Source organism: Strongylocentrotus purpuratus, unplaced genomic scaffold (assembly GCF_000002235.5).
Source record: "Strongylocentrotus purpuratus isolate Spur 01 unplaced genomic scaffold, Spur_5.0 spur5_scaffold_21, whole genome shotgun sequence".
Lineage (NCBI taxonomy): Eukaryota > Metazoa > Echinodermata > Echinoidea > Camarodonta > Strongylocentrotidae > Strongylocentrotus > Strongylocentrotus purpuratus.
In genome coordinates, this window is record NW_022145607.1 from 13,854,348 (window position 1) to 13,881,417 (window position 27,070).

The 27,070-nt window shown below is 37.6% G+C and overlaps 1 protein-coding gene across 2 annotated transcripts in view; it reads left to right on the top strand.

Annotated features, from left to right (window-relative positions):
* Positions 1–8,322: 8,322 nt before the first annotated feature.
* The window catches only part of LOC591258 (Golgi-associated PDZ and coiled-coil motif-containing protein), a 32,559-nt gene continuing 13,811 nt past the window's right edge, over positions 8,323–27,070 (top strand). The window contains exons 1-3 of one of the 2 annotated variants that reach the window (XM_011669053.2): positions 8,323–8,746; positions 9,967–10,131; positions 12,139–12,314. In XM_011669053.2, coding sequence (XP_011667355.1) covers positions 8,543–8,746; positions 9,967–10,131; positions 12,139–12,314 — 545 coding nt within the window. In that variant the 5' untranslated portion in view covers positions 8,323–8,542. The remainder of the gene's footprint in view (positions 8,747–9,966; positions 10,132–12,138; positions 12,315–27,070) is intronic. The other variant, XM_790829.5, reaches the window with a different exon arrangement.

The window sequence follows — 27,070 nt, forward strand, 5'->3', positions numbered from 1 at the left end:
ACATGCTGAACTACCTCGTCTGAATTTTTAGGACGGCCTGAAATGAGACTCTCCTTTTATGTGTTTACCTGCAATCTGGCAACTGTGTTGCTGTGTTAGTGTTAGGTGTTCGTTTTTTCTTTATTTTAAGTTGCATGGAAGGGCACTGTATTTTTGTTTTCACTCTTTTCGTTACTCGTTCAGATCTTAAAGTTTGTACTACTTCAGCTGATATAAGAGACATTTATCAGTAGAAACTAATTGTAATCAGTCAAATGTGATACGTAGGTGATTGATAAGTGATAACATAAGTATTCGTACATTTAAAAATCATGATAATGTAAATCAGGCGTACAATGACAACAGTTATTGCTATACAGGCCGCACGGAGAGACTGAAGTTATTAAATTCCACACATCTACAATTTTGTGCGCCTCATGTTTAAATATTTAGACTTTGCATTTTTCTTATTTTATTTTGAATAGATCTTTTTTTTTTAATGAAGTTGCCCCATCGATAAGTGTTATTTACTTTGAGTGATCAAACTCTGAAATTGACCAATTCACGAGCAAGTTGAGCAACACATCAGAAACATAGTTTTACTCAGGCGCGGATCCAGGATTTCTTAGGGGAGGGGGCCCAACTTTTTTTTTTTTTTTGCTCCCGAAAATTTGAAAATCGCGCCGGCCGAAAAGTCGCTAAGTGGGGGGGGGGGATGGGTTGGTGTCATACAGAGCACAATTTTTTTTTTTTTTTTTTTTTTTTTTTTTTTTTTTTTTTGCTCCCGAAAAAATTTGAAAAACGCGCCGGCCAAAAATTCGCTCAGTGGGGGGGGGGGGGGGGGGGGGGGGGGGGGGGGGGGGGGGGGGGGTAGTGAGCACATTTTTTTTTTTTGATCCTCAAAAAAATTTCAATTTGCACCCCCCCCCCCTTGAGCGCCAGGGGGGGGGCCCAACCCCCAAAAAAGGTAAAAATCACGTGATTTTACATGATTTTTTTCTCAAGGGGGGGGGCCCGGGCCCCCCGGGCCCCCCCCCCTGGATCCGCCACTGGTTTTACTGTACACATTTTGTAGCACAATGAGACTGCCTGCATGATAATACTGTTTACGGGATATTTGGTGCAGGATTTATAAAAGGTGTGCTGGCATATTTATGCGACAATTTCCAGCAGATACATATTCGTTCAAGTCAACACATTATACATAATGCATCAGGAATTTGGTAGGAAACAAACCCGGTTGAATTTGAGGGATTTAAACTGTATTTCTATCACGGGTTTTAATCACAAACATGATTTTATTAAAGTTACACCGTGTTATGTTTAACCCAACAAATACAATCATTTCTACCTTTCGAAACGTACTGCATAAAGTCGAAAACACATGACAAGATACATGGCTATGTCTCTACGTTTACATGTAAACCTACTATCCAAACATTCACCAAGCGAAGCTTTGATATTGTTTGTTAAACTTTTGAAATAAAGTATTGATGAAGGAGAAAAAAGCATTCGTGTCTTTGTCTTAATGTGTTCTAGACATCAGTGGCGGATCCAGGGGGGCCGAAACGGCCGCGGCCCCCCTATTAGCGGCGCCAAAAAAAAAAAAGGAAAAAAGAGGAAGAAAAGAAGGGATAAAAGAAAGGAGGAGAGAAATAAGGAGAAGAAAGGAGAAGAGAAAAGAAAAAAAAAGAGAAAAGAAAGAGAGAGAGAGAGAGAGAGGAAAAGAGAAAGGAAAAAGAAGAGAGAAGCCGGGTGAGAAATGAAGAAAGACAAGGAAATGGCATAAAGTGACAGAAACAACGAGTAAGAGAAAACTGGGGGGGGGGGGGGGGTGACTGTCCGTATTGTAATTTTTAGGTTGTGCAAAACTGAGTCTGAATTCAGCTTATTTTCAATAATTCTAAGCATACTTGTTTATGAGCCGTAGTACCTGAAAAGAGTTGTGTAAAAACACTGTCTTCTGAAAAGGCTGCGCCCGGCCCCTCCAAAGGGCGGCAGAATGGTAATCAGGACATTTTGGGGGTCATTCCCGAAGGCTTGGGGCCGTTATTGAAGAGGGGGCCGGCCATATGTAACTGGCATTGACGGTAACGGTATATAAGGGAATACGGAGGAAGGGGGTGCACATGACTGTGAACTGCAAGCGTATACTGGGGATGATCACCCTGTCATTTTAGTCTTTGCAATCCGGGTCGAAATCCAGCATAATATATTTATTTTAAAAAGGTTCATGTAAAAGCACTCATGATGAAGCCCCGCTCGGCCCTACAAAGAGGAGCAGAATTGTAATCGGGAGATCGGGGGTTATTCCAGAAGGCTTGGGAGACGTTATTGGAGTGTGTGTGTGTGTGTGTGTGGGGGGGGGGTTATTGAATAGAGGGGGCAGGCCACATTAAATCCTGAGCCACGGATTCGAAGTTAAACGTTTGAAACAGACCCTGCACTCAGAGGCGTTGCTAAGGGAGGGGGTGGGGTGCGACACCCCCACCTGTCAGGAAATTGTCGGTAAAATTGTGCAGCTGTCGGGAAAAGTGAGCGGAGGGGAGGGGGAAAAGAAGGGGGAAAGGCAAAGAAAAGAAAACAAGAAAAGGAAAAGAAAGGAAAGAGAAGAGAAGAAAGAAAGAGAAAACTGGAAAATGAGAAAAGAAAAGGGAATGGAAAAGGAAAAGAAAGAAAAGAAAGAAAAGGAGAAAAGGGGGAAAAAAGAAGAAAAGAGAGAAAAAAGAAACGAGAATGAAAGAGAGGAGAGAGAGATGTAGGTAAAGGCCTGATGGAAGAGGGGTGGGAGTAAGAGAGAGAGAGGGGATGTTGGGTGGAGTCGCCACGTCGAGGGAGCAAGAAAGATACGCATGATAATTATGTTGCTGTGTCGGATCCGCAGTGTCGATAGTTTTTGCTCGATGAGACAGAGAAACATTTTTGAAAATTCAGACAATGATTAATAGTCGCTACAACGAATTGTCTTCTTTCTCTAATAATTAAATGAAACGTCAAAGCTTCCGCGCTTCGCCTGGTAGGGGGTAACTGAATTCAGACAAGGATTAAGAGTAACGACTAAGGGTAACGTAAAGGTTCCGCGCTTCGCGCGGGAGGGGAGAAAACTGAATGGATTTAGAGTATAGAGATCGGTACAACGAATCGTCTTCTTTCTCTGATAATTTAATGAAACTGAAATCAGACAAGGATTTAAAGTAAAGAACGGTACAGCGAATCGTCTTGTTTCTCTTATAATAAAATTTAATGAAAATGTCAAAGCTTCCGTGCGAAGCGCAGGAGTGGGAAACTGAATTCAGACAAGGATTTAGAGTAGAGAACTGTACAACGAATTGTTTTCTTTCTCAGATAATTTAATCAAACCGAAATCAGACAAGGATTAAGAGTCGAAAATAGTACAACCAATCGTCATCTTTCTCTAATGATGTAATGAGCGGGAGGGGCGAAACATTAACTAAGAGTCGGAATGGTACAATGAATCGACTTCTTTCTCTATTTAATGAAATGTCAAAGCTTCCGCGCTAGGGAAAAAGGCATAAATTTAAAAAAAGGCGGATGTTGATATCGGACAACATACATGACACGAGCCTGCCCCCTCTCCAAATTGTGCCCGCTTGTAGGTACCGGTAAGGTGCTATGACCTTGTCAGTATTGGTATGTTAAGTTGAAATATTGGTCTATGCGATTTAAAAAATTTCGGCCCCCCCCCCCCCCCCCCCCTATTGGAAAATCCTGGATCCGCGTCTGGACATAACAGTCTTTGCTAGGCGATGAACATGAAATTGGGTCTGATGACTGAATTTGTGGAATTTCTGTGCAATCTTAATAATTGAGTCCATGTTTCAATTATCTCATTCAATCTTAATATTCTATGTACTTACTTCCTAAAAGCCAAATGATTGTAGCGGTAATGAAATTTACGATTTGTTTTGGTCTTAGAAAAGTTCGTTCGCCTCCTTGCACTGTTCGCAGTTGCCAGTTATTGGGTCAAACTGGTTGTCATGGGTGTAAACAGGAAGGGACGCCTACGTATTTGTAAAACATGTGGGGTCCATGACTCATTGATTTGATTTGATTTCGATTATTTATTTCTGTTTGATTTTCTTTTTCTTTTGCAGTTTTACGAACATGTAACAAACAAATCATTGCAAATTTAACACATGACAAAAGAGTAGAGGCGGAACAAGGGGGGGGGGGGGGGGGGGGCCTACAGTATAGTAAGGCTGTCTGTAACTAGTCGAAAACCTCAACCAGGAGGGTTGACAAAGTAAGCATAGCTTGATAGCATGACTACCCTCAATGAATACATAATAACACAAATGTGGAGGAAACAATATTGGCAAAAGGGAAACAAGAAAGAGGGGGTGTACATTGGGTATCAACGGAATAGTTAATGGAGTAAACAACTTTCTTTTTTGAGGGGGGGGGGGGGGGGTAGCTTCTTGTTAAGGTTCATCGTTTCTATAGGACTGTTGTGCCCTAGTTCAGAATGTTTATGTGCGAGATCGTAATGCATGCTCCGATTATCATTCAAATAATTGCCTCCAGGATTGTTATATTTCCGGCCCGTTTGCGTTCTTCGGATTTAATAAAGATGTCGAAAGAAAGAGTTAAAGATCGAAAGAGCGCAAATGTGAGAGTTATGTAAGTTACGAGGCCGATGAGTATTGCGGGCCGGAAAGCTCAACTCTGGAGGTTAAGTTCGCAAAATTAATAAAGTTCCTTTCGACATGGGTGTGTAACTATGGTGCCGGGGGTTATTTTGACGCAATGCGTCGTAGTGACACGCCCTTATGAGGGGTCACACCGTGTCGGAGGGTTTAAAATGGGGATGAGCTTCTGAATCGAGACGGTTTTTTGGAGCGGGTTTTTAGTTTTCGGAGCGAGTTTTCACTTTTCGGGCGACTTCTTGTTTATTCTTACTCCACTTCCTTTGCCGCCATGAGGTGCTAAAGCTTTAGCAGAGTTCTGGGCGTCCAGCCTTATTATGTCACTTTTCGTGATTCCTCGTGATTATATGTAATTATTTGTACTAAATGCACTATTCACTTTAACATCTGACTTTTGTCGAGAACTTTCATTTCTTCGTTTGGACTTTGTTCGTCTCTGGAACGTTACATGGGCTAGGTTGTAGGCTGCCACCGGCCAAACCGGTCCGTTTCACAAACATTAACACATCAACCAATTCAAAATATCAAAAAATGTTAGACATTCATACATGATATATATGCAAGCCTGATCACAAAAAAATAAATTTCAAAATCTATTTTCCACATTGTATTATCCTCATAACATGTACGAAATACAACAGACAGCCATTTATAAAATTTACATTATGGAAGAAAGGAATATAATAGACTAGCCCATGCAGTAGCTGTACGTCTCGACATTCTGTGTGATAAAAGTGCTGAGATATTATGACGGCACTCATTTTTTGTGCTTGTACCTCTGACATTTTTACCTCTGACATTTTTACCTCTGACATTTTTTCCTCTGACATTTTTTCCTCTGACATTTTTACCTCTGACATTTTTACCTCTGACATTTTTTCCTCTGACATTTTTTCCTCTGACATTTTTACCTCTGACATTTTTACCTCTGACATTTTTACCTCTGACATTTTTACCTCTGACATTTTTACCTCTGACATTTTTACCTCTGACATTTTTACCTCTGACATTTTTACCTCTGACATTTTTACCTCTGACATTTTTACCTCTGACATTTTTTCTCTGACATTTTTCCTCTGACATTTTTACCTCTGACATTTTTACCTCTGACATTTTTACCTCTGACATTTTTTCCTCTGACATTTTTACCTCTGACATTTTTACCTCTGACATTTTTACCTCTGACATTTTTACCTCTGACATTTTTACCTCTGACATTTTTACCTCTGACATTTTTTCCTCTGACATTTTTACCTCTGACATTTTTACCTCTGACATTTTTACCTGGCACCCATTGGATCACGGGGACGAGGTCACTTTGTTGTTATATTATTTAGGTGTACATGTATCTATTTATCTATTTTTTTGCTTCACCTGACATTTTAGCTCTTGCCGTGTTCCCAGCCATTTTTGAAATCAGGGGTTTCAGAGAGAGCACTTTGATCCAGTCCTAACAGGAAAGGTCAGGGAACTTGAGAAAGAATTCTCAAAGCAGAGAAATCTTAGAATTTCAAAGGCACAGAAAGTGTATTAATTAGTCAGTTTCCTAATTTCTGACTATTCTTTTGTTCAAACAGTAAATTTCCCCTGAATTATTGGTTAGGATCTCTCTTGACCCCTTTTATAGGGATGCGTTTTTCTAGAAACCTGAGATATTTAATTCTTTAATAACCTATTATTCATAAAAAAAAAGCCCAAAGTTGCTGAATTAATGTTTATGTGATAATTTTTCTTTTTAAAGAAAGGGTTCTGCTGTACTGGGCCCTGTTTCATAAAACGTGATATCAATAACATGTTACAAGCTACTGTTATAAGCTACTGAATCAAGGCATCTGATTGGCTGAGAGCAAACTTATCATATAAATTAAGCATTTTGTTATAGATTAAAAGTTTTATGAAACGGACCCTTGAGTGGTAAACAAAAAAACAAAAAAACATTTTTTTTTTTTTTTTTTTTTTTTTGGGGGGGGGGGGGGGGGGGGGGGGGGGAGGAGAGTGCTATTTTTGTTTCAGAACGTTTGCTCTTAGAGCTCATTTGTTCAGAGACCAAGGTTGTGTGGAGAAAATATTGGTACCAGCAAGTTTGAATTGTTTGTCATGACTGTAGTAAATACATTGTAGCCAGTGCAACGTAAAAGGCACTGAGGATTACACTGCTAATTATACAAAAGCATTGCACTACAGTGTAAAATGCAGAATTAGTCCCGTTTTCTTGATAGGTGTGAAGACTCCTTTGATCCATCATTAATCAGCTTGGTATCTTAAGACCCTACATGTATGACGCATGATCTGTATGTTTCCTGGTCATCCCATTTTAGAAGGCGTGTCTTACTCTGTCGGGCAAGGCTTAGCTGTGATATTAGAAGCTTCAAGGGTTTTCAGTTTGATAATAATAATACGATTACACAATGGCCTTTCTGAAACATTGTCTGTCTTAATATGTCATATATAATTTATTGGAAAAATTTCAAATTACTTTTTAATTACATGCTGTTGGTCACTTTGTTGTTCTATTATGTATTTATTTATCTATTTTTTCAGTCTTAACATGACTTTCTGGCAACTTGTAAAATAGCCTCAGAGGTGGCGCTCCTGGGAGGGGGGGGGGGGGGTCCCACTTTTTCAAGTACCCCCAAAGTGCCCCTATTTATATAGGAAAAGTGCCCATCTACTTTGAAAAGTGCCCCTTTTATATTTTGACACGTGCCCCTTTTCCTTCGACAAGTTTCCATTTTCCTTCTTATAAATACCTCTATCAAAATCTGATGGGTGCCCCATTTCCATCGAAAATACCCATTTACCATTCTCATAAGCTAGTGCTTTTTCCATTCCTGGTGAGTGCCTCTTTTCGGGTTTAAGAAGTACCCCATTTTCACCTCTGATAATAACCCTTTGTACCTTGACACGTGCTCCTTTTCTTTTTATAATAAGCGTCTTTTTCCTTTCGATAAGTGTCCCTTTTTCCGTTCATAATTAAACGTGCCCCTAATTTAAATTCACTAAGAGCAATTTCCCCCAAAGTTTGTTCCCTACACTCACTTGCATTTATAGATCATATAATTATGTTACTTATCAAAGGTCTTTTCAGGCCTTCCGTTAATATGTGAATGACTTGTGCTTATAACCCCACCAGGATTGGGTTTTTCCTCTTTAATTATGAGATGTAATTTTTCGTACTGAGACCTCACAAATCTTGAATTTTTTCCTCGCTCGCTTGCATATAAATATTCAGACCATCACACCCAACTGGAAAGTATGATGCTATCATATCTTGTATGATGAAACAAATATTCCAGAAAATGTAACCACAATATAGGGGTATATACCAATGTCTACATTTTTTCATATTTTCGCTTTGTTAAGATTTCCCTTCGAAGGTGCCCTTTTTTTTTCTTTCTAGAAGTGTCCTTTTTTGGGGTGCCCCAGCCCCCTCTTAAAGTCGCTGCGCCGCCCCTGAATTGCCCCAAATGGGTGAGGATACTAGGCCTAATACACCCCATCCAGATTAATGCTTTTTTATTCTTACAAAATTGAAAAAGTGATTTGCAAGATTGTGAAGAATTAAAATATAGTTGTTCTAGATCTATGTTTGACGAATGAAATTGAATCAATAATTCGAGTTGAATGCAGACTAGATACGCCCTCTCTTATTTTCAACCCTACAACTCGCTGCTGTATGTGGCCAGCTCATTATGCATCCTGCACTGTACACACGCAATACAATGAAGTGTACTCAGTGAGTGTACGGAAGCTAGCAGTTTCATCGCAGTGTACGTGCTCATTTCCCCAGGAGTGCCCCGCTAGAACCGCCTACGTGTCCGCTGTGTGTGAAAAATCAGCCGAGCAGCAGCAAATCAATTTCCTATTTCATTTGGTTTGCCACAGGAAGCATCATCATGGCGGCTCTTCACTGGCTAGATCTTCTCGAAAAGGAATTCGACAAATCTTTTGTAGATCTGGATTTGGTGCTAGGAGAGGTAGATCCTGAGCAATGTGATCTGACTTATGAAGGAAGAGCCAAAATGACTTCGATGAGCTCGGCATTCGCTCAACTGTGTCACAAAGCTCAGACTATTTTCCAGAATAACGCAAAATTGGAGGTGGGTTATGCGAATTGTGTGTGAAAATTACTCTGTAATGAAGTGTACAATAACTATAGTGATGTAAAATAGATTTAATATTAATAAACCTTTGCACTGTGACTTTTTTTGCAGACTTGATCTTGAACATTTTTTTTAATTGATTGTAGACTAGGTCTAGAGCCTGGGGCCGGGGTCTACTTTTTTTTGTAGGCATTTGATTTGATTCTTTGGAAGATGAATTTACTATTTAGACCTAGACTAGTCGGCGCTTGTTCAGAAACCTATCCAAAATTTGGCCCGTAACTCCGGCGTGGAGATACCCTACTAAAACTTGCCCAAAGTGAAATAAATATTCATTAAATAAATGTCCAAATAAAGATTATGAGTTAAAAGTCGTTATGTTTATACTATTAGGTCTACCTGTTTCGTATCAATTTTCTTGTTATTTTTAGAGTATTTTTCTGGAAAAGGATGATATTAGTAGTCTATAGATCTACACTTTTTCACAGGTTTCACAGCAAACCGCTGCACAATACAAGTGCATCCCGATGTTGGGTTGTTGGCGGGCGCGTGCTTGTGTGAAGTTACACTGTAATGTCTCAGATCCTCGTTACGGTAGATAACTTCACACAACACAGGCGCGCACCGCGCCCGCCCGCAACCCACCATCGGTAGGCACTTGTAATGTGCAGCGGTTTGCCATGAAACCTGGGAAAAAGTGTATACTAATATCATCATTTTACCAAAAAATACTCTAAAAATAACAAGAAAATCGACACAAAACAAGTAATAAATAAATCGACCTTTAACTCATGACCTTTATTTGGACATTTAATGAATATTTAATTCATTTTGTGTAACTTTCAGTAGGGTATCTCCATGCCGGAGTTACATGCCTAATTTTGGATAGGTTTCTGAACAAGCGCCGACTAGTCTATATTAAATTTAATAAAGCCTTAAGGGTCGATAGCCAGAGCTAAGTTAATAATTTGATGGCAGGATAGGACTACAGTAGTCTAGGTTCTGTGTCTGGTAATATTAGCATGTTTCATTTCGCTTTACCTCATTTTTTAGGAAAAATCAGATCAAAGGCATCGTTTAACAATGTTTCCAGATACAGATACGAGATGCATTGATGTATGGTATAATGTTGACCATGTTTTGAAATTTGAGCCTCTGTAGTGCATTTCCAGGAAAAAATTAAATGAGTGCAATATTTTCCTATTTTCTACATGCAGGCACACATTCTAAACATGAGAGCTGACCTATGCGACTCCAAAGCAAGCAAAACGATCATGGAGAAGGAATTACACAACCAGCTCCTTCAGCTCCATGCGGTCCAGCTCCAACTCCATTCTAACATGGGCCAGAATGTCGACTCAGAGGCTATCAAGAAGAAACTGGTATGTACAGTACACCTGTACATGTACAGTGAAACCTGTCTATAAAGACCAGCCAAGGGAGACAAGAAAAGTGGTCTTTAGTACAGGTTGTCAGGTTCCTTTATTAAAGTACATGTTTCAATTAGAAACCATTTTCAAGGGAAACACAAAATATGGTGTCTGTAGACAGGTGGTCACTAAACCAGGTTTGACTGTACATGTGGAGGGGTTCAATAAAGTCAAGGGGTGCTTCACCTGACATTTTAGCTCTTGCAGTGTTCCCAGGGATCTTTGAAATCAGGGGTTTTAGAGAGGGCACTTTGTTCCAATTCTCATAGGAGAGAAATCAGAGAATTTCAAAGGCAGAGAAAGGAAGTAGCCAGTTTTCCTACTTTCCGACTACTCTTGTCTTCAAACAGCAAATTTTCAATGAATTATTGGTTATGATCTATTGTTGATCCTTTTTTGGGTTGCTTATTTCTAGAAACCTGAGATAGGCAATTTACCAATGTACATGTACTGTACGAGAATATTTAATGCAGCTATTTTGCTATTTTTTAAACAAAAACCCAAAGTTGCCAAACTACAATGTAATATTCATGTGATATTGTTTCTTTTCAAATAAAGGGTTCTGATGTAATGGAGTGGTAGATTTGGGAGGGGGGGGGGGGGGGAGGGGGTGTTATTTTTGTTTCAGAACATTTGCTCTTAGACCTGATTTGTTCAGAGACCAAGGTAGTGTAGAAAAAAGATTGGTACCAGCAAGTTTAAATTATTTGTCATGAAGTGAATGGCCAGTTCAATGTAACAGGCGCTTACGGTGTGTTCAAACTTCCTGAGGATTGCACTGCTAAAACAAAATCAGTGCACGTACAGTGTAAAATGCAGATAGGTGTGAAGACTATTATTTTCTTTAATCCATCATTAATCAGCTTGCTAATCTCAAGACCCTATGACTCATAATCTGTATGTTTCCTGGTCATCCCATTTTAGAAGGGAAGAGTCATGTCTTACCCTGTTGGGCAATGTTTACTGTGATAAGAAGCTTTTATGGGTTTTCAATTTGATAATATTAATGATAATAATCTGGGTTTAGCTTACCGGTAGTTCATTGATGTCAACTATAAAAGCGTTTAACAATAAAGATAAATTTGAGTTCAGGTAAAAAAAGAAAGAAAGAAAATGAATTCTCACAGAATCAAACAAAACTTTAATGTTCAAGATTACAAATATATGTCATTTGCCAAACAATTTTGGTAGAAAATCTACATGTACAGGTATACTGGCTGAGTAATGAGCATAGAAAGATAAGGATAAGGAAATCAAGGTATATGTACAGGGTACATGTACTTACCATTTGTATAGTCCCATATGTACATCTTTCTGTGTACAGTGCTTGTTACTTTACCAAGACTGGGCCAAATTTATTATTATTTTAATAACTCCAGAACCTTGCAGTACACACCAATACTGTACATGCTACATGATCAACTGTTTCTGATCCATTCCACACCTTTTCTTTCACAATGCAATCGCATGACCAGAACTCAACTTTATCTTTAACCTTATTCGGTTACCTTGTTGGAGAGTGGCAAATGTTGATTAATGTCTTGCCAAAGGACCTCCACAAAAATAAAACTATAGATACAAAGTACATGTACATACTGTACATGTACATTCACTTGTGTGGTAGATGTGTACAGGTTTGAAGGGTTTCACTGTATTATTTATTTATTTATTTATTTATTTATTTATGCATGTTCACAATTTCACAATTCATTGAAGTTAACATCACATGAAAAATTAATATAAGATGACAAATCATTTTCAATTTTACAATACATTTGAATTAACTTTACGTGAAAAAGAATATAACAAAGACAAGTTGCAACTTATATACAGTTTGAAGAATGAACACACAAAGGTGATGAAACATAAGAAAATAGAGCTTGAATCGTTACAACATCTTTCAAATTCCTAAATTCCTAAATTATGATCTGTCCTATTCCATATATCTGTCCAATATAGGAAAGTGAGATGGTAACCTTCCAGACAGACTCCTTCAAGCAGGTCAGGCTGGAAGCTGAGGTGGATGTGATGAGGAAGGAGAATGCTGAGCTCCGGCAGCATATCCTGGGGCTCCAGGGGGAGGTGTATGGAGCCAGGCTTGCAGCCAAGTACCTGGACAAGGAGCTAGCTGGCAGGTGAGTGCATCTTTTTTGTTGCTATAGAACGTTTCTTGTTTACACTAGTCTTTAACTTGAATGAATGGCATTGTGGCATCCCATTCCCAGCGGGAATAGCTTACCAATCGTTGCTCGTGGCAACAAAAATTTGCTTGCAACACAGGATAGTATGCATAAATGTATATTAATCTCCATTCCATTCAATTAAATTAAAATAGCTATTACATATTTTGCAAAATAAACTGAAATTCACATGCATTCATGTATAAACTACATGTACATGTACATGTAGGTAAATAGATCATTCAGAATTAACTGAGGCAGTTTACATGTGTACTTTATCATGCCTAGAGAGTTTAGACTGGATGGCTCTTTCAAATTATGAATAAATATATTTGTCCTAAAGAAACAAGAATAACATTCCTAGAGAATAGAAAAAAAGGGAGCTACTAAAAGGGTTTGTCAGCGCTATTTCACTAACTCTTAGTACATGTTTTCAGTTAAAGTACTGATCACCATTCTGAAAGGGAGAATTCTTTCAAGGTCTTTCTATTTTTATGTTGAGCATTGATTTGGTCACCAAGGATGTGAGACGACTGGACGAGTCCCTGCAAAGATAACTAGAAATATCTTTAATACATGATATAGGAACATTTTGCAAGTATTTGGAAATCAGGTTCTATGTGTGATTTACCTTCTTTAACCCTATCTGCACTAGTTTTTCCAGGAGGGATTAGACCTCCCTGCGTTGTTACTGACGGGTGGTTATCTCTACAAATCACCTCTCAATTAACAAAAGAAAAGGGGTACCTTTTGGTTATATACAGTGCGTCCCAGAAAAAAGGAAACCGAGAATTATTGATGTTTTATCATAACTTAGTCAAATTTATAATTAATAAATGGAGACATATTTGGAAAGCTAAGATCCTCTTCTTTCATTTGATGCAACTCATATAATGCATATTTCACGCATGAGTGATTAAAATGAATTTGAAGAGAGGAAACCAAAAAGTCATTTGGCGGACGGTATCTGAATTTTAAAGAGAAAATCACATTTCTAGAAAGTTGAGTTTCTGCCTTTTCATATGACACCTTAATCAGGAAAAATGAGCAAGGAATGACAAAGTTCTGTTTGTTTTAAAAGTAGTGCTTGCATTTCCCTAATTTTATCAAATGAATTCGTTTTCACTAGCTGCTTGCTGTAGCAACAAACTGAATTGACAAAAGACTTAACTCCGTTTCGTTGATAATCAGCCATGCATGAATTAGTCTTTCGTCAACGGCTGATTGTCAAAGAATCAGAGTGAAGTCTTTTGTTAATTCCGTAAGTTGCTACGGCAGGCAGCCAGTGAAAACTAATTCGTTTAATACAATTATGGAAATGCAAGCACTTCTTTAACCAAACAGAACTTTGTTATTCCTAGCTCATTTTTCCTGATTAAGGTGTCATACAGTGTATGAAAGGGCAAAAACTCCCTTTTTTAAAAATTGTGATTTTTCTCTTTGAAATTCAGATACCGTCCGCCAAATGAGTTTTTGGTTTCCTCTATTCAAATTCATTTTAATCACTCATGCGTGAAATATGCATTATATGAGTTGCATTAAATGAAATAGATCTAAGCTTTTCAAATACATGTATGTGTCATTTATTAATTATAATTGTGATTAAGCTATGATAAAAACATCGATAATTCTGTATAAAGGGTTCAAGTAGCTACAATGTACAAGTAGTGCAGTCCTGCTTTAAAGCATTTACTCAAATTAGCAAATTGACAGCAATAAGACAAAATATATTTATTTGTAATCGCTATTACGCAATATGAGAATGGATCAAATCATTGATTTTAATATCTTACAAAGTGACTCCTTTATAAAGTATCAGTATTCATTAAAGATTTGTTTGGGGTACAAGAAACCTGAATTACACGTTATTGATATTGAGAACTAACCATAGATGATAATATACAAAACTTTCCATTTTGTGTCTCCGTACATGTACATGTACATGTACATGTACAGAGCTGAAATTTCCTATTCATGCAGTACACACGTTGATCTAAATATATTGGAAGTTGAAAGGTATTTGTAATCATTTATTTATTTTTTGCTGTTGAAACTGATAGTAGACTCACTCATGACTGGTTTGAAATGTCACCAGACAATGTCAATTAGCATTGGGAATTAAATCGGCAAAATGATGCAGACGTACTAATTTGCTAAATTAGATCCATGTTTTTCTAGTAAACAAACCTAAAAGGGTTAAATTAATCAAATCTGTCATGTGCTGAAAGTTTGTATTATTCATCACAGTATCATGATTGTGTTTTTAAAGGGACATTGTCACCATTTAATTCAGTGCATCCTCAGTTTGGAGCTGAAGGGATTAAACGTCCCTTTTGGCGCTAAATAGACAATAATTTTTCATGAGGTTTATTCATTTAATTAATTGATGGATTGATTAATCAAGTACCGGTATTTAATTATTTCATTTCATGAAATGGGTACCTGGCAGGAATTTTGTCCTTGAAATGCTTAAGCGCCGTAATGGCAGCCATGCTAAAGCCAGGGTAATATTTGCAAAGCGCCAGGAGTGTCAAGTCTGACAGACATGAGCACTTTACAAGAACCCACTATTATTATTATTATTATTATTTATTTGTACATTCAATTTTTTCTTTCATTGAATTATATTTTTACTTATTCATTGGCTGCTTGTTGGAATGAATTTTTAGATTTTAAGCTGTATTGCGAAGAAGACCAAAAAGGGTGTAAGTAGAAATCTGACATTTGTTCTGATGGCAATGATAGGTTTAGGGTTGCGGTTTAGCATGGTTAATCTCGGATCTACAGTAGGTTTGAAATTGGGAATTTGGTTATCTTTAGAAATTGACTTTGAGTCATTTTGTACTTACACTGTACATGTGTGTAAGAAGAACAAGATGATTTAGAAATTAAACAGAGAAATAGTGCAAACAAAGTAATCAAAAGAAAAGGAGTGGAGTAGAAATAACTTTGTTTTTATTTTTAAAGAAAATAATTACCGGTTCCAATACATACCGTTTGAAAATGGAGGGGGGAAAATGGTGAGCATATTATAGAAAACATAGTAATTTTGTTTGTGTTAATTTGACTAGAGATATATGGAAAACCAGGAAAAGGTGTCTATGCCGAGATAAAATTGTATTCAGTGGGTTTAAGAAGAATATCAATTAGACAATTTGTAAGATTCTTTAAGCAAGATTCTTTGGACGAAATGGGAACTGCAGTCTAATATAACAGAGTCAGTATGCTCAATTGCAGATAAGGACAAGTAAACGAAATTCAAGATTTTTGGAATTCTGTAATTTTTTAGTAAAAAGTTAATTAATACAAAATAATATTAAGCTGTTTGTTCTTGTATACCACTTATCAAATGTGAAACCGTAATATAACAAAACCTTATACGTGTACAGAAACTTTAACATGGCACTTAATTGTAATTCTACAATCATCAAATGAGTGTCATCTATTAATTGACATGTAGATGCAATTAATATGAAGTAACCTTGAAGCCCCATCAATTCTGATCCACCTGCCATTAGACGCAGGCCCTCGTCAATGCTGCATTTCGTAGTTTTGTTCAAATTGGGTCATCGGCACCTGTCACCTTCTCTCATAGTAAAATGTAAACATTGTATTGATTGGTAAACGCCTCGTATTGACCCAGCCCTCCCAAGGCAGTGACGTGCTAGCTAGTCTACGACTCCCAGACATGGCACTTAAGAGTTCATGTTATCTGTACAGGTGCATTTGTACATTGTATAGGAGGATTTCTTTGGGTGCACCAAATTGCAAAGGGTGTTTGTACAGTGTACACGTATTCCAAAATGTACACAGAGAATGCGATGAGATCTGCCTAATTGCTACCCAACAGCTTCATGTAGCAATAGTGATCAGGTGCCAAATGGCTCGAAAGTTTTTCAAAATGGTGCGCTACATGCTTTACCTTTGACCACCTGGTACAGTACGCATTAGATCGGCACAGTTAATATGATACGGTACATTAGCATTTGCTTCCAGAAGTGCTTGAACACACCCCCCAGTCTTGACAACTTATCCTAGATTAAGCCCCCTTCCTGTGTAAGAGCTTCTGGTTAGTGTTCTGGTGTCCATGTCCAGTACAATACTGTATTGAATATTCATTTTTCTTCGAATTTCATTTTACAGAAAGATGTACACCCTTGTATTAAACTTTGATACCCTTTTTCCATATCTTATCACAAGTTGTCAGTCTCTTCAGATAATTTCATAAGATTTTAATATTATCGTGACCAGAACGTGTGATGACCTTTAATATGCCTTCCATGGTTGAATTGTCAATATGTACTTTCAACAAGTACCCCCCAACGCGCTTCAAATTATTATGATTACCGGCAGGTGAAAGAGAATTGCTTTCAATTAGCCTTCCCAGCCGTAGACCTCCCTCTTTTACCGCTCTCTCTTTCGTTTACCCTCCTCTTGGTTATTTTGCCCTCTAAATTTGATTGAAATAATCCAATGTTGTGAAATTGAAGTATTGATTTTTTTATCAAATTAAAAATAAATGTTATGAGCAACAGTACTGTACTCCCATACTTTATGGGTTGGCATCATTGCAGAGACAGGAATGATTTACGTTAATGTTGTGACTCTTCGACTTGTGAGAAGCGTTGAGGGTTTTGTACGTTTTAAGATTATTTCAAGAATAAAGTGAAATTGCTGACTTGGGGAGGGAGGAAGGGGAGGGGGCGGAATAAGAGAGAAAGAGAGAGAGAGAGAGAGAGAGGGGGGGGGGGTGAGGGGGGAGAAGGAGAGATATGAACATGGAGGTTCACGATAGCAGCTATTAAGCAAGGGATTAAAACTTTGAAACTAAAATTGAAAGCAAAACTGAACCAAGCATAGAGGGGAGGTTGGCCGAGAATATACATGTTTGTACATTATATGTACATGTACATGTACAGTACATGTACATTTACTGTGCATGTTTTTCAGGGGAGAATGTGAATCTGCAATGTGCATGTAGCTGGCATAGAAAAAAGGTCTTGGGTTTTCACTCACACTTTAGTATTATTCACAATAAATTTGACATGGATGTACATGTACAGTACACAAATCAATGTTAATGCAGGGGGTGTCAGTCTCAGTTTGGGACCTTCATTTTGATGTCACTTGAGCCACTGATGTATTGAAAGGATGATTGAATTTCACCTTATGAATACCAGAATGTTGATTTCCACCTGGTCAGATGTGCATAGCATTTCCAAGCGACATGGCCTCTTTCATTTTTATTTATTGTTTAATGCATTTTAGAGATTTAGTCTCCCCTTGTACAGGTCTACAATGTACTGTACCAATGAAAAAAGTATATGGGGGCTCGGGGCGAAATAATGCCCAAAAGAGCCCCCCATAAATTTGCATAGAGTTCAATAAAAACAAATTCTAGAATGTTATATTCATGCAGGCAAGCTTGAAAAGTAGCCCCCGAAAAATTAATATTAATTTTTCCCCTGCTGAATGTAAATGTGTACATGTACATGTTGGCTATTTCTAACATCTTCCTAACATGATACCAAAATTGGTTCGTTCAACATTATAGTTGTTATTATGTGTATGCACGACTGTTTTAAAACTGAAACCAATGAAAAGGGATTCTTTTCCAGGCCCCTACATGCATTTTTATGTACACTGTACATGTACAGGGTTTCTTAACATCTACTGTAGATCACAGTTTTTGAAACCTGTATTCTGGTCTTCAAATTGATAGTTGATCATACATGTATTTCATACAAAGCAGATCGATTGGGGATGTGTTTTGTATATTTCTTTTGTGCAAATCCTTTTCATGAAGTTTGCAGCAGGCTCATCTGACATAGCAACACATTGCATTAAAGCACTGTGTACCTAAATTGTTTATTGTCATGGATTTGTGTTGTTGAGCTACACCTGTACATGTACAGTGTGTACATCATTTATAATATACATGTAGTTGCAGCGTAGCCTAATAGGTATTTTTTTCATTCTTTTAGTTAACCTACCCCCCACCCCCCCCCCCCCCCCCCTACACACCAATCCTTGAAACTCCTAAACTTAAATTTAGAGAATAATCAGTGAACATTTCAAACATATTGTTATGAAGCCTCATACTGCAATGTAAAAAGGGTGATTAAACAATCTACACTGTACAAGATTTTGGAAGATTGATGTTTGTCTACACTGTCAATTTCCAGATTGTTCATACATGTATATTGAGTAATATATCATTCATTCTTATGTCTGCTTATTAATTACAAGAGGATCTGTGGCAATCTGCGTCTAATGCATGTCTTGGATGTTATTTATGTGGTGGCATCTTTCATTTAAGACAGTAACCACAAAGCGTTGATAAATATTTATAAGTAACCCAAAATGAACCATAACAAAGTCTTTTTCACTTCAGTTTTAGCTCAAAGTAACTGAAAATAGAAGTTTAGCTTCTAGATTTATTGGTATGGACTATAGAGCCATCATCTGTTGATAAAACCACATTTTTTCCTTCTGCATCTCTAGTACCTGTATACAGGTAGTCCTACATGTACATTAGGGCTACACAAAAAAAAGATGTTGTATTGCCCTTAGCGACCGACCCCAAAATCTTGAAATCTATGGTCAGCTTTTTTTAGTTAAAAAAAAATGTATTTAAGCATTAAAAACTGAGAGATATCAGCCCAAAGAGGGAGTAAAAAAAAGTTTAGAAAAGAAAAAGAAAAAGAAAAAGATTTCTGACCAACCGACCCATGTTTTGGCACCTAAAGGGCAATACAATATCTTTTTTTTTTAGGCCTTATAATGGACAGTACATGTGCATTAACTTTTTCTGATATTTATCACAGATTTATGTGTACATACAACTGTACATGTACGAACTGACCTGAAGAAATCTCACCTTTACTAGGGAAAATTTAAGAATAACTCCCATGAATAAAATTATAATTTGTTTACTCCTGACATTGTACAAACAAAGTACAAACATATAAAAACAAAAGGAATTGAATCTTCTTGCAGGCCCTGGTTCAGTTTACCTGTAGTCCCAATGCTACTGTAATAAACATTACATGTTCCTAGGTTTCACACATAACACTAATGGGGAAACCTGAGACCTTACTAAAGACGAGGTGAAAATCAAATTTGACCCGGCATTGGTGACTCTTGGGGGCAAAATGAGAGGTGTAAACTGTAATATTTCTGCCTCAATGCCATGACTTGAGGGGCAGAGGAAAGTGTTAAAAACGAAGCGATGCAATATAGATTGCATCCAAGAAAGGGTGTTCACTTGTTGTAGTCTAAATTTCAGACCGTTGCCAACTTCATGTGCTCTCTGGTGCTGGGGGTGTTTCACAAAGATCCTGAGTTGAACTTATCTTTAAGTTTGACTTAACAATTATGGAAAGTTGTTAGCATCTTTTAAAATATATTGTAAAATTTATTTTAAAGGGCATAAAATGTTGATTCAAGTAATTCATATATTTTCTATTATAAGATATTTCTATTTCTTGATGTGGAATTTATGAAAAGTCTAAAATCCTTTTAAATTTTTTAAAATAACTTTTGCTTTTGAATATATGTAATTTTAAGGCTACAAATGGCTCCCATAATGTTTAAGTCCAACTTAAGTTTGATTTAGGATATGGGAAACACTCCCCAGGAAAAGTCTATACACATTACTTTGTTTGTGAAATCATACATGTACATGTACATGTATGTATCTTAAATACATCATCGAGTCCCGCCGCGGCACCAATGTCCTTTGGCAAGACATTGATCTACATTTGCCACTCTCAACCCAGGTGATGTAAATGGGTACCTGGCAGGAATTAATTCCTTGAAATGCTGGAGCGCTGTAATGGCTGCTCGGCTAATAATTAAAGCCGGGGTAATAATAAATGCGCCTCGGAATAGAATTTTTAGGTATTATTATCATTATCTTTTAAGAGCCAGAAGGGCCTTCAGGTAAATGTAGCTCATATCATTTCACACAGAAGTAACACCGGTATGGCTCCAGACAGATGACATCTTCTTCAAAATTACAATGATTCTCTGCACATTCCAATTGATGCTCATAATCATGTCCTCATGATATCATATTTCTTCCATCTTGTTTCTTGCCTCTTTTGATTTTGTGTGATTTTTGTATGAATATTTATTTATTTATTTATTTCTGATATTTGTACAGGGTAGCACATATCACCAATTTGGTGGTCCTCAATGAGGCCCTGTGGTAAGAATAAATAATAAATAATAAAGATAATTCATCCCTACTCTCTTTATTGTTAGGTTTACCCTTGCCAACAAGAACCGGTTGGCTCCTGTAGTGTACATGTATGAAGTCTAAGGGAATGAGAGAATACAGTAGTCGATAGATTAATTTAGTCATTTGGAAGGAATAGAGGCGTTCTTAGTGGCACTCTTTTTTTGTTGAATTACATGTACACTTGAATATCTTTTTGGTTGCACTCTGTTTTAAAAGCCAGATTTGAGTACATGTAAGTTGAATGTGCCAAAAGGAGCCAATGAGCCTTTCTCTTACTAAATGTATAAATGTGCCTGTAGGGGTAAAAGTACTCCAGTCTTCTCCTGAAAATGTATTTCAATCTGCACAAGTACATGGAAAAATCAAGATTTCATCAGAATATATACACTTCAATGGGATGCATAAGAAATTGAGATGGTGCACTCCAATTATAGTGCAATGCAGTTTAGCGTTACATTCTCGCCTCCTCTCTTCCGACTGCCTGAGATCTCACCGAGGCCAGCCAAGGGAGAGAGAGAGAAGGAGAGAGAGAGAGAGAGAGGGAGAGGGAGAGAGAGAGAGAGAGAGAGAGAGAGAGAGAGAGAGAGAGAGAGAGAGAGAGAGAGAGAGGGGGAGAGAGAGAGAGAGAGAGAGAGTGGACCCCTCTTCACTGATTAGTGATTTGATAGATGCCCTACATACATTGTACACCCTGTAGGAGAAAGAGAGAAGGGATGAATTATCTTTAATCTGGAAGGGTGGCAAGCCAGCCCAGCCAGCCAGATCTGGGGCATGATGACAGGGCAATAACATATAAATCAAGAGAATGGGGGTTCGTGTGCCACAGATATATTGGCATTTGAGAAGTAATTTTCTTGTCAGGTTGTTGAGGGGGAATGACGGGCCAGCGTGGACAACTTCTACAGGGGATGCGGAGACTGTCTGGGGCTAGTGTAGTGTATTATAAGGCATGGGAAAGAGAGAGTTGGGATTAGGTAGGGAGAGACAGTCCTGAAGGAAAGGAGGGAGAGAGAGAGAGAGAGAGAGAGATAGAGAGAGAGAGAGAGAGAGAGAGGGTGAGAGAGAGAGAGAGAGAAAGAGACAGGGTAGGTGTCGAGACCGGAGGATACCGGTAGTCATAATATGGAGGCAGGGAATTTCATACAGAATATCTGTTTGGAGCCACAAATGCGTCAACTCAGAGTTAAAAGGCTTATCGCTCCAACGAGACAATCAGGGCTCAAATTAATTTTTTGTCCACGGGGGCTCTTCCCCCCAAAAAAGAGCCCCCGTGAGCCTTCTCACGGGGGCTCTTTTAGTACTGACGGGGGCTCTTTTTGTATACAAAAGTCCATTGAATTGGTAACTATGATACTCCTCAATTATTTGCTATTTCATCATTATCATTTCAATCAGCATTTTCCCTCTTACAAATTTACAAGCTACATAGCTGTTAATGGCCTGTGTATATAATATATACGCATACAACACTGATCTTTATGATGTCTTTAACGTGACATAATTATCTTCTTCTCCCCTTGCAAACGAGAAAGAAAACAAGGTCATTAAAAGGGATTAAGCGACAAATAATGATTGTGATTCAAATCGATGCGAATATTTGTTTGAATAAGCACTGCTATTCACCCGAATCTTCTTTGTAAAAACAACTTTTACAAATCTCAGCCATACTTACTGAGTTGAGACGTTCCATTCAATGTAAAATACTCATTAAAGAATACACTTCTCCTAATCTGAAAGTGATCTTACAACACAGTGGCAGATTTGGGCTGAGATTTGTAAAAGTCGTTTTTACAAAGAATATTCTGGTGAAAAGCATTGCTTATTCAAAATCCTTGCATCAATTTGAATCACAATGATTATTTGTCACATGATCCTTTTATTAAATAACCTTGTTTTTTTTTTTTTTTTTTTTTGCAGTGTTTGCACTGCGAGCTGAATAACTAGGCCTACTCATAAAACGAGAAATCTTGCACGCTAATCTAAGTTCCATTTCATTGGTTTAAGGTTTAAAAATTGAAACTCAATATTGTGTTAAAGTTATAACAGAAAAGATAATCTTTGTTTTATAATTCCACGGGGGCGATTTTTAATTTTGCAATCGCCCCCGTGAGCAACCTGACGGGGGCGATTATGTAGCTCACGGGGGCGAATCGCCCACCGCCCCCGTGTATTTTGAGCGCTGGAGACAATACATTTGTATGTTTATGTAGACTGAGAAGAGAATAGTAATGAAGTTTAACATTTTATAAGAGATGAGGAGAGCAAAAGGTAGAGAGAGAGAGAAATTATATAGAGACAGAAAGTGTTTGATTTGGACACAGGCAAATTTTTTTTAAGACTTTGCTCACTTTGTTTTCACACTCGGGTTCTGTTTATAAACCAAAGTGGGCTACACTGTACTCTGTAGCTCCACCGGTAGAACAGGAATATTTGGCTCCGGAAAAAGGCAGGGTTAGCACCGCAATTGACCAGTAACCTTGTCCTTGGGCAAGCTTTCAGGTTGTCAATAACAACCTTTGTTTAATATAACAAAATTGTTAAAATTTGAATACGTTAATAAACCGGTCTATTTGCGGTGCTGTCTCTTGAAATGCGGTGCTACATGTACATGTAAGAGGTCAATGAGAACAAAAGTGTAAATAGTCTTGGGCTAAGGAAGAGCGGTGCTAACATGTGAAGGCGGAAACACAGTGTCCAATCAGAGCTGGTCTGGTGTTAGCGATTTTGAGTATTAAAGATCAGTGTGGGTTTCCTTAGCCCGGGTTAGGCAAATACAACTGTAGTATAGGGTTAAGAAAAAAAAGTGTGAAAAGGAAAATAAAAATGTATGGGGCCGAAATTGTACTGGGCTAAAGATACATGTACATGTACGTGTAGTAGGGCTAAGAAACCGAGTGTGAAAAGCATTAGAAAGATACTTATAAAGAGAGAGAGGGAATTTGTATGGTATGTTTTTCTCTTTCCTTCCCATTGTAAATTATTACAGTGCAGAATAAAAAGATTGATCCTAACTGCCTGCCTCAGAGAGGGTTACATGTAACTACTGTTTAATACTGGTACAGTGCATTTTTCCAAATGGAAATTACGCATACACTGTACACCAGCGTGGGACCATAGACAGGGATGCCTGCACCTACTTGAGAAGTAACATAAACATGGAAAGCTGACAAAGTAGTCCAATTGTCTCCTCTTGCGAAAACAATATTTGACTTTCTTTTGGCTGATAGGATTGAAATGCAAATTGAGTTCCACAGAATACATAGTTGTTCATGTATATTGGATCTGTGGACTGTAAGTCTTAGCCCGGATTAGCTCAGCATTGAGATCCAATAGGTGTTTGCAAACCTTATTCTCTTTTTAAAGGGCGCATACAGAAGTTTACAGAGCCTGGGTCTTCTTCTTTCCACATATATTTGTCCATCTTTTCATTCCTGCTCTTGTTTTCATTTTTCTGTTTCCCCCCCTTACATGTATTTTGTTCCCGTTTATCGGGAGAGCACACAGCTAAAGGTATGCCTACATTCAAGAATAAAACTAGTCCTGCGTGCAGATCTTATGTTTTCAGAGGCAAACTTCTTTATATTCATAGGCTTATGTTTTAGAGTTTGATGCTTAATACCGTAATTAATGTTGTATAAATGGCCCTCGTGTATTAACCGCACCCCTCTTTTTCACCCTAATTTTTTTTATTATTTTTTTTTTGCCGACTTAAAAAACAGTAGAAGACCTAGGATAGAACCTTGTGGTATGCCGTGTAATAGAAGAAAAATTGGAGGAATTATTATTATAAACTACATATTGAAATCTATCAGAAAGATTACTTTCAAACCAAGATGACAGACAAATTTGAGTGTTGTTCTACTTTCCGAGTGGTGAGTCAACACACCGATAACTGAGCTGGGAGACATTGCCAGGCATAGCGCCAGGTGAAGGGGCATAAATCGAAACTTTAAAAAAAAAAAAAAAACGGTTAATACACCGTTAATTACGGTAAGTTCATAGTAAGACAAATAGCTGTTGTTTATTTCAAGCCTTAAAAGCAATCAGAGGGCCTATCATTCAGGTTTCTGAGCATGCAATACTTTTTTGTGTACCGTACAGTAGATAGATTCTGAAGTTTTAATGGTTGAAAAATTACATGTAGATCTAACTGTATCATGAATATAAAGTGTTAGATGTCTTTGTGGAACTCCAAAGTGATGCAACATGTATGCATTGCTTTATAGTTAATTAATGTTTAATCGCTAAAAACTCCAACTAGACAGATACATGTACAATGTATGCTGACTGTGATTGTGAATACACACCCTATTTTAATTGAAGATACCTCAGAAAAGAAATGAATGAAATTTGTGAAACATGTTTTCCCAATTTGAATAGCATTTAAGAGAGAAGCCATATTGCCATTCAGTTGTAGTTTCCTCCAATTTACGGTAGTTTATTTGCATTTGTCTTCCTGTAATGCACTCATTGTCATTATTTGTAATGGAGATCAGTAGCTGATTTACATGGCATACGTGATATGGGATACCTTGAGTACACAAAATGTGAGCCCCCAAATTGTGCTATTGTGCTCCTTTTTTGAGACAAAATAAGGCTGCTTAGACAATGCTAAAAACTCTCCTATAATTGTCTTTTTGTATCCAAGAATTTAATTTAGCTTTTTTCTTCTTTTTTTGCTTGCGTTTTAGAGATTTGATTGTTTGGAATTGTGCCTATTCTGCTCCCCCTTCTGTACAGAATACTGAGTCCAATCCTGATCAAGATAAAAAAAAAACATTCTGAAGATCATGAGAATATTCAATAGGTCATTTAGATGTTTAATGCCAAACCTCTTCACACATGGGTCGTGTAGAAACAGGGGGCATGTACATGTACCCCCCCCTCCATGGTTTGATGAAATATATTTCAAAAGCAAGAAAAGGGAGAAAGGGAAATGGAAAGAGAGAAGGCAAGGTAAGGTATGGTATTTATTCATCAACATATCGCAGCCAATGGCTGAATTGCATGCATGATTTACAGAGATTTGATTAAAAAAATTAAAAACATATTTACAATTCATTATTTAACAATAATTCAACAAAAAAACTCAGTTAACCTCGAAAAGGGAGGAAAAAAGTAAAGGAATAATGTGGAGCGGGAACATAAGGAGAAAAGGAAAGGAGTGTTGAGGGAAAGCGAAGAAGGGGAAATGGAAATAGAGGAGGAGGGATGGAAAGAGAGAAGGGGGAATGGATGGGAAAAGAAGGAGCCCTGGACCACCTCCCTCTCTCTCTCCCCCTAACAGTAGCCTTTTTATTTTGTTTCTCATTTTGCGAGTGAGACCTGTGCCTTCCCATGCAATCATTCTATTGCCCCTTAATGGATGGCTCATGCTCCGGCACTGCATAATACATTCACCTACATGTACATGTACATGTACATGTAGGTTGGACCAGCTCTTATATTATTTAAAATCTACAATGTACATGTAGGCATTGAAGGGCGTAGCCCATTCTTCATATGAATGTTTCCAGCTACAATCCAGGGATCACTGCTTTATCTCCTGTTTGGACAAACGATGCAAAACGCAAATTACATGAATAATAGATTATTAGTACGTCATTTGTCCCCAAGGCTGCGTTTGTGTTGAAGGTCGATCAATAATGTGATAATGCAGCGATAGTGCCTTGATAATTTGCCTTGTTGTGACAGCTTTGTTTTTGCCTCTTTCAGCCCCAGCGTGAACTTGCTTTCAGACATTGAATAGAGAAACATTCTAAAAGTGGAACATCTGTAGCTACATTTCAAACCATTGCCAACAACCGTAACCACAAATATGACTTTGATTATATCAGGCTCGATTTTTAACTTGAGTTTACTTATATTTTTAAACCCTAATTTGATTGCTTTATTGAATTGAGTTGAAAAGCATTGAGAAGGATTAGTGTTAAAAAATCCAAAGTCACAGCCAAAAGCTGATATAAAGTGCATTTAGAAATAAGATAAAATGCATTTAAAGATAAAGACCAGTTATGGTCATGTGATTGCATTGTGAAAGAAACGTTGTGGAATCGATCAGAAAAGGTTGATCATCTAGCATATAAGTATTGGTGTGTACTGCAAGGTTCTGGAATCATCAACATTATAAGAAATTTGGCCCAGTCTTGATAAAGTTACAAGCACTGTACACAGAAAGATGTATATGGGACTACGCGACATGTTCGCAATACCTATCAGGTCCAAATAGATATAATAATTTACCAAATATATCAATTAGTAGGCAGTTTCTCTGCAAAATTTGTATCACATATTTATAGTCAAAACATATTCTTTTACATGATTGGTAATAAGAGCTTCCATTTTATTTTTTGAGAGAGGGGCGTTTCCAAAACTGGCCTTTACCTTTAAAACCGGTCCCACTTCTTATCATTCTGTAATTAATAGGTCACTGGCCTGGTTTTTGTTTAACTTTCCAAAGCTGTTA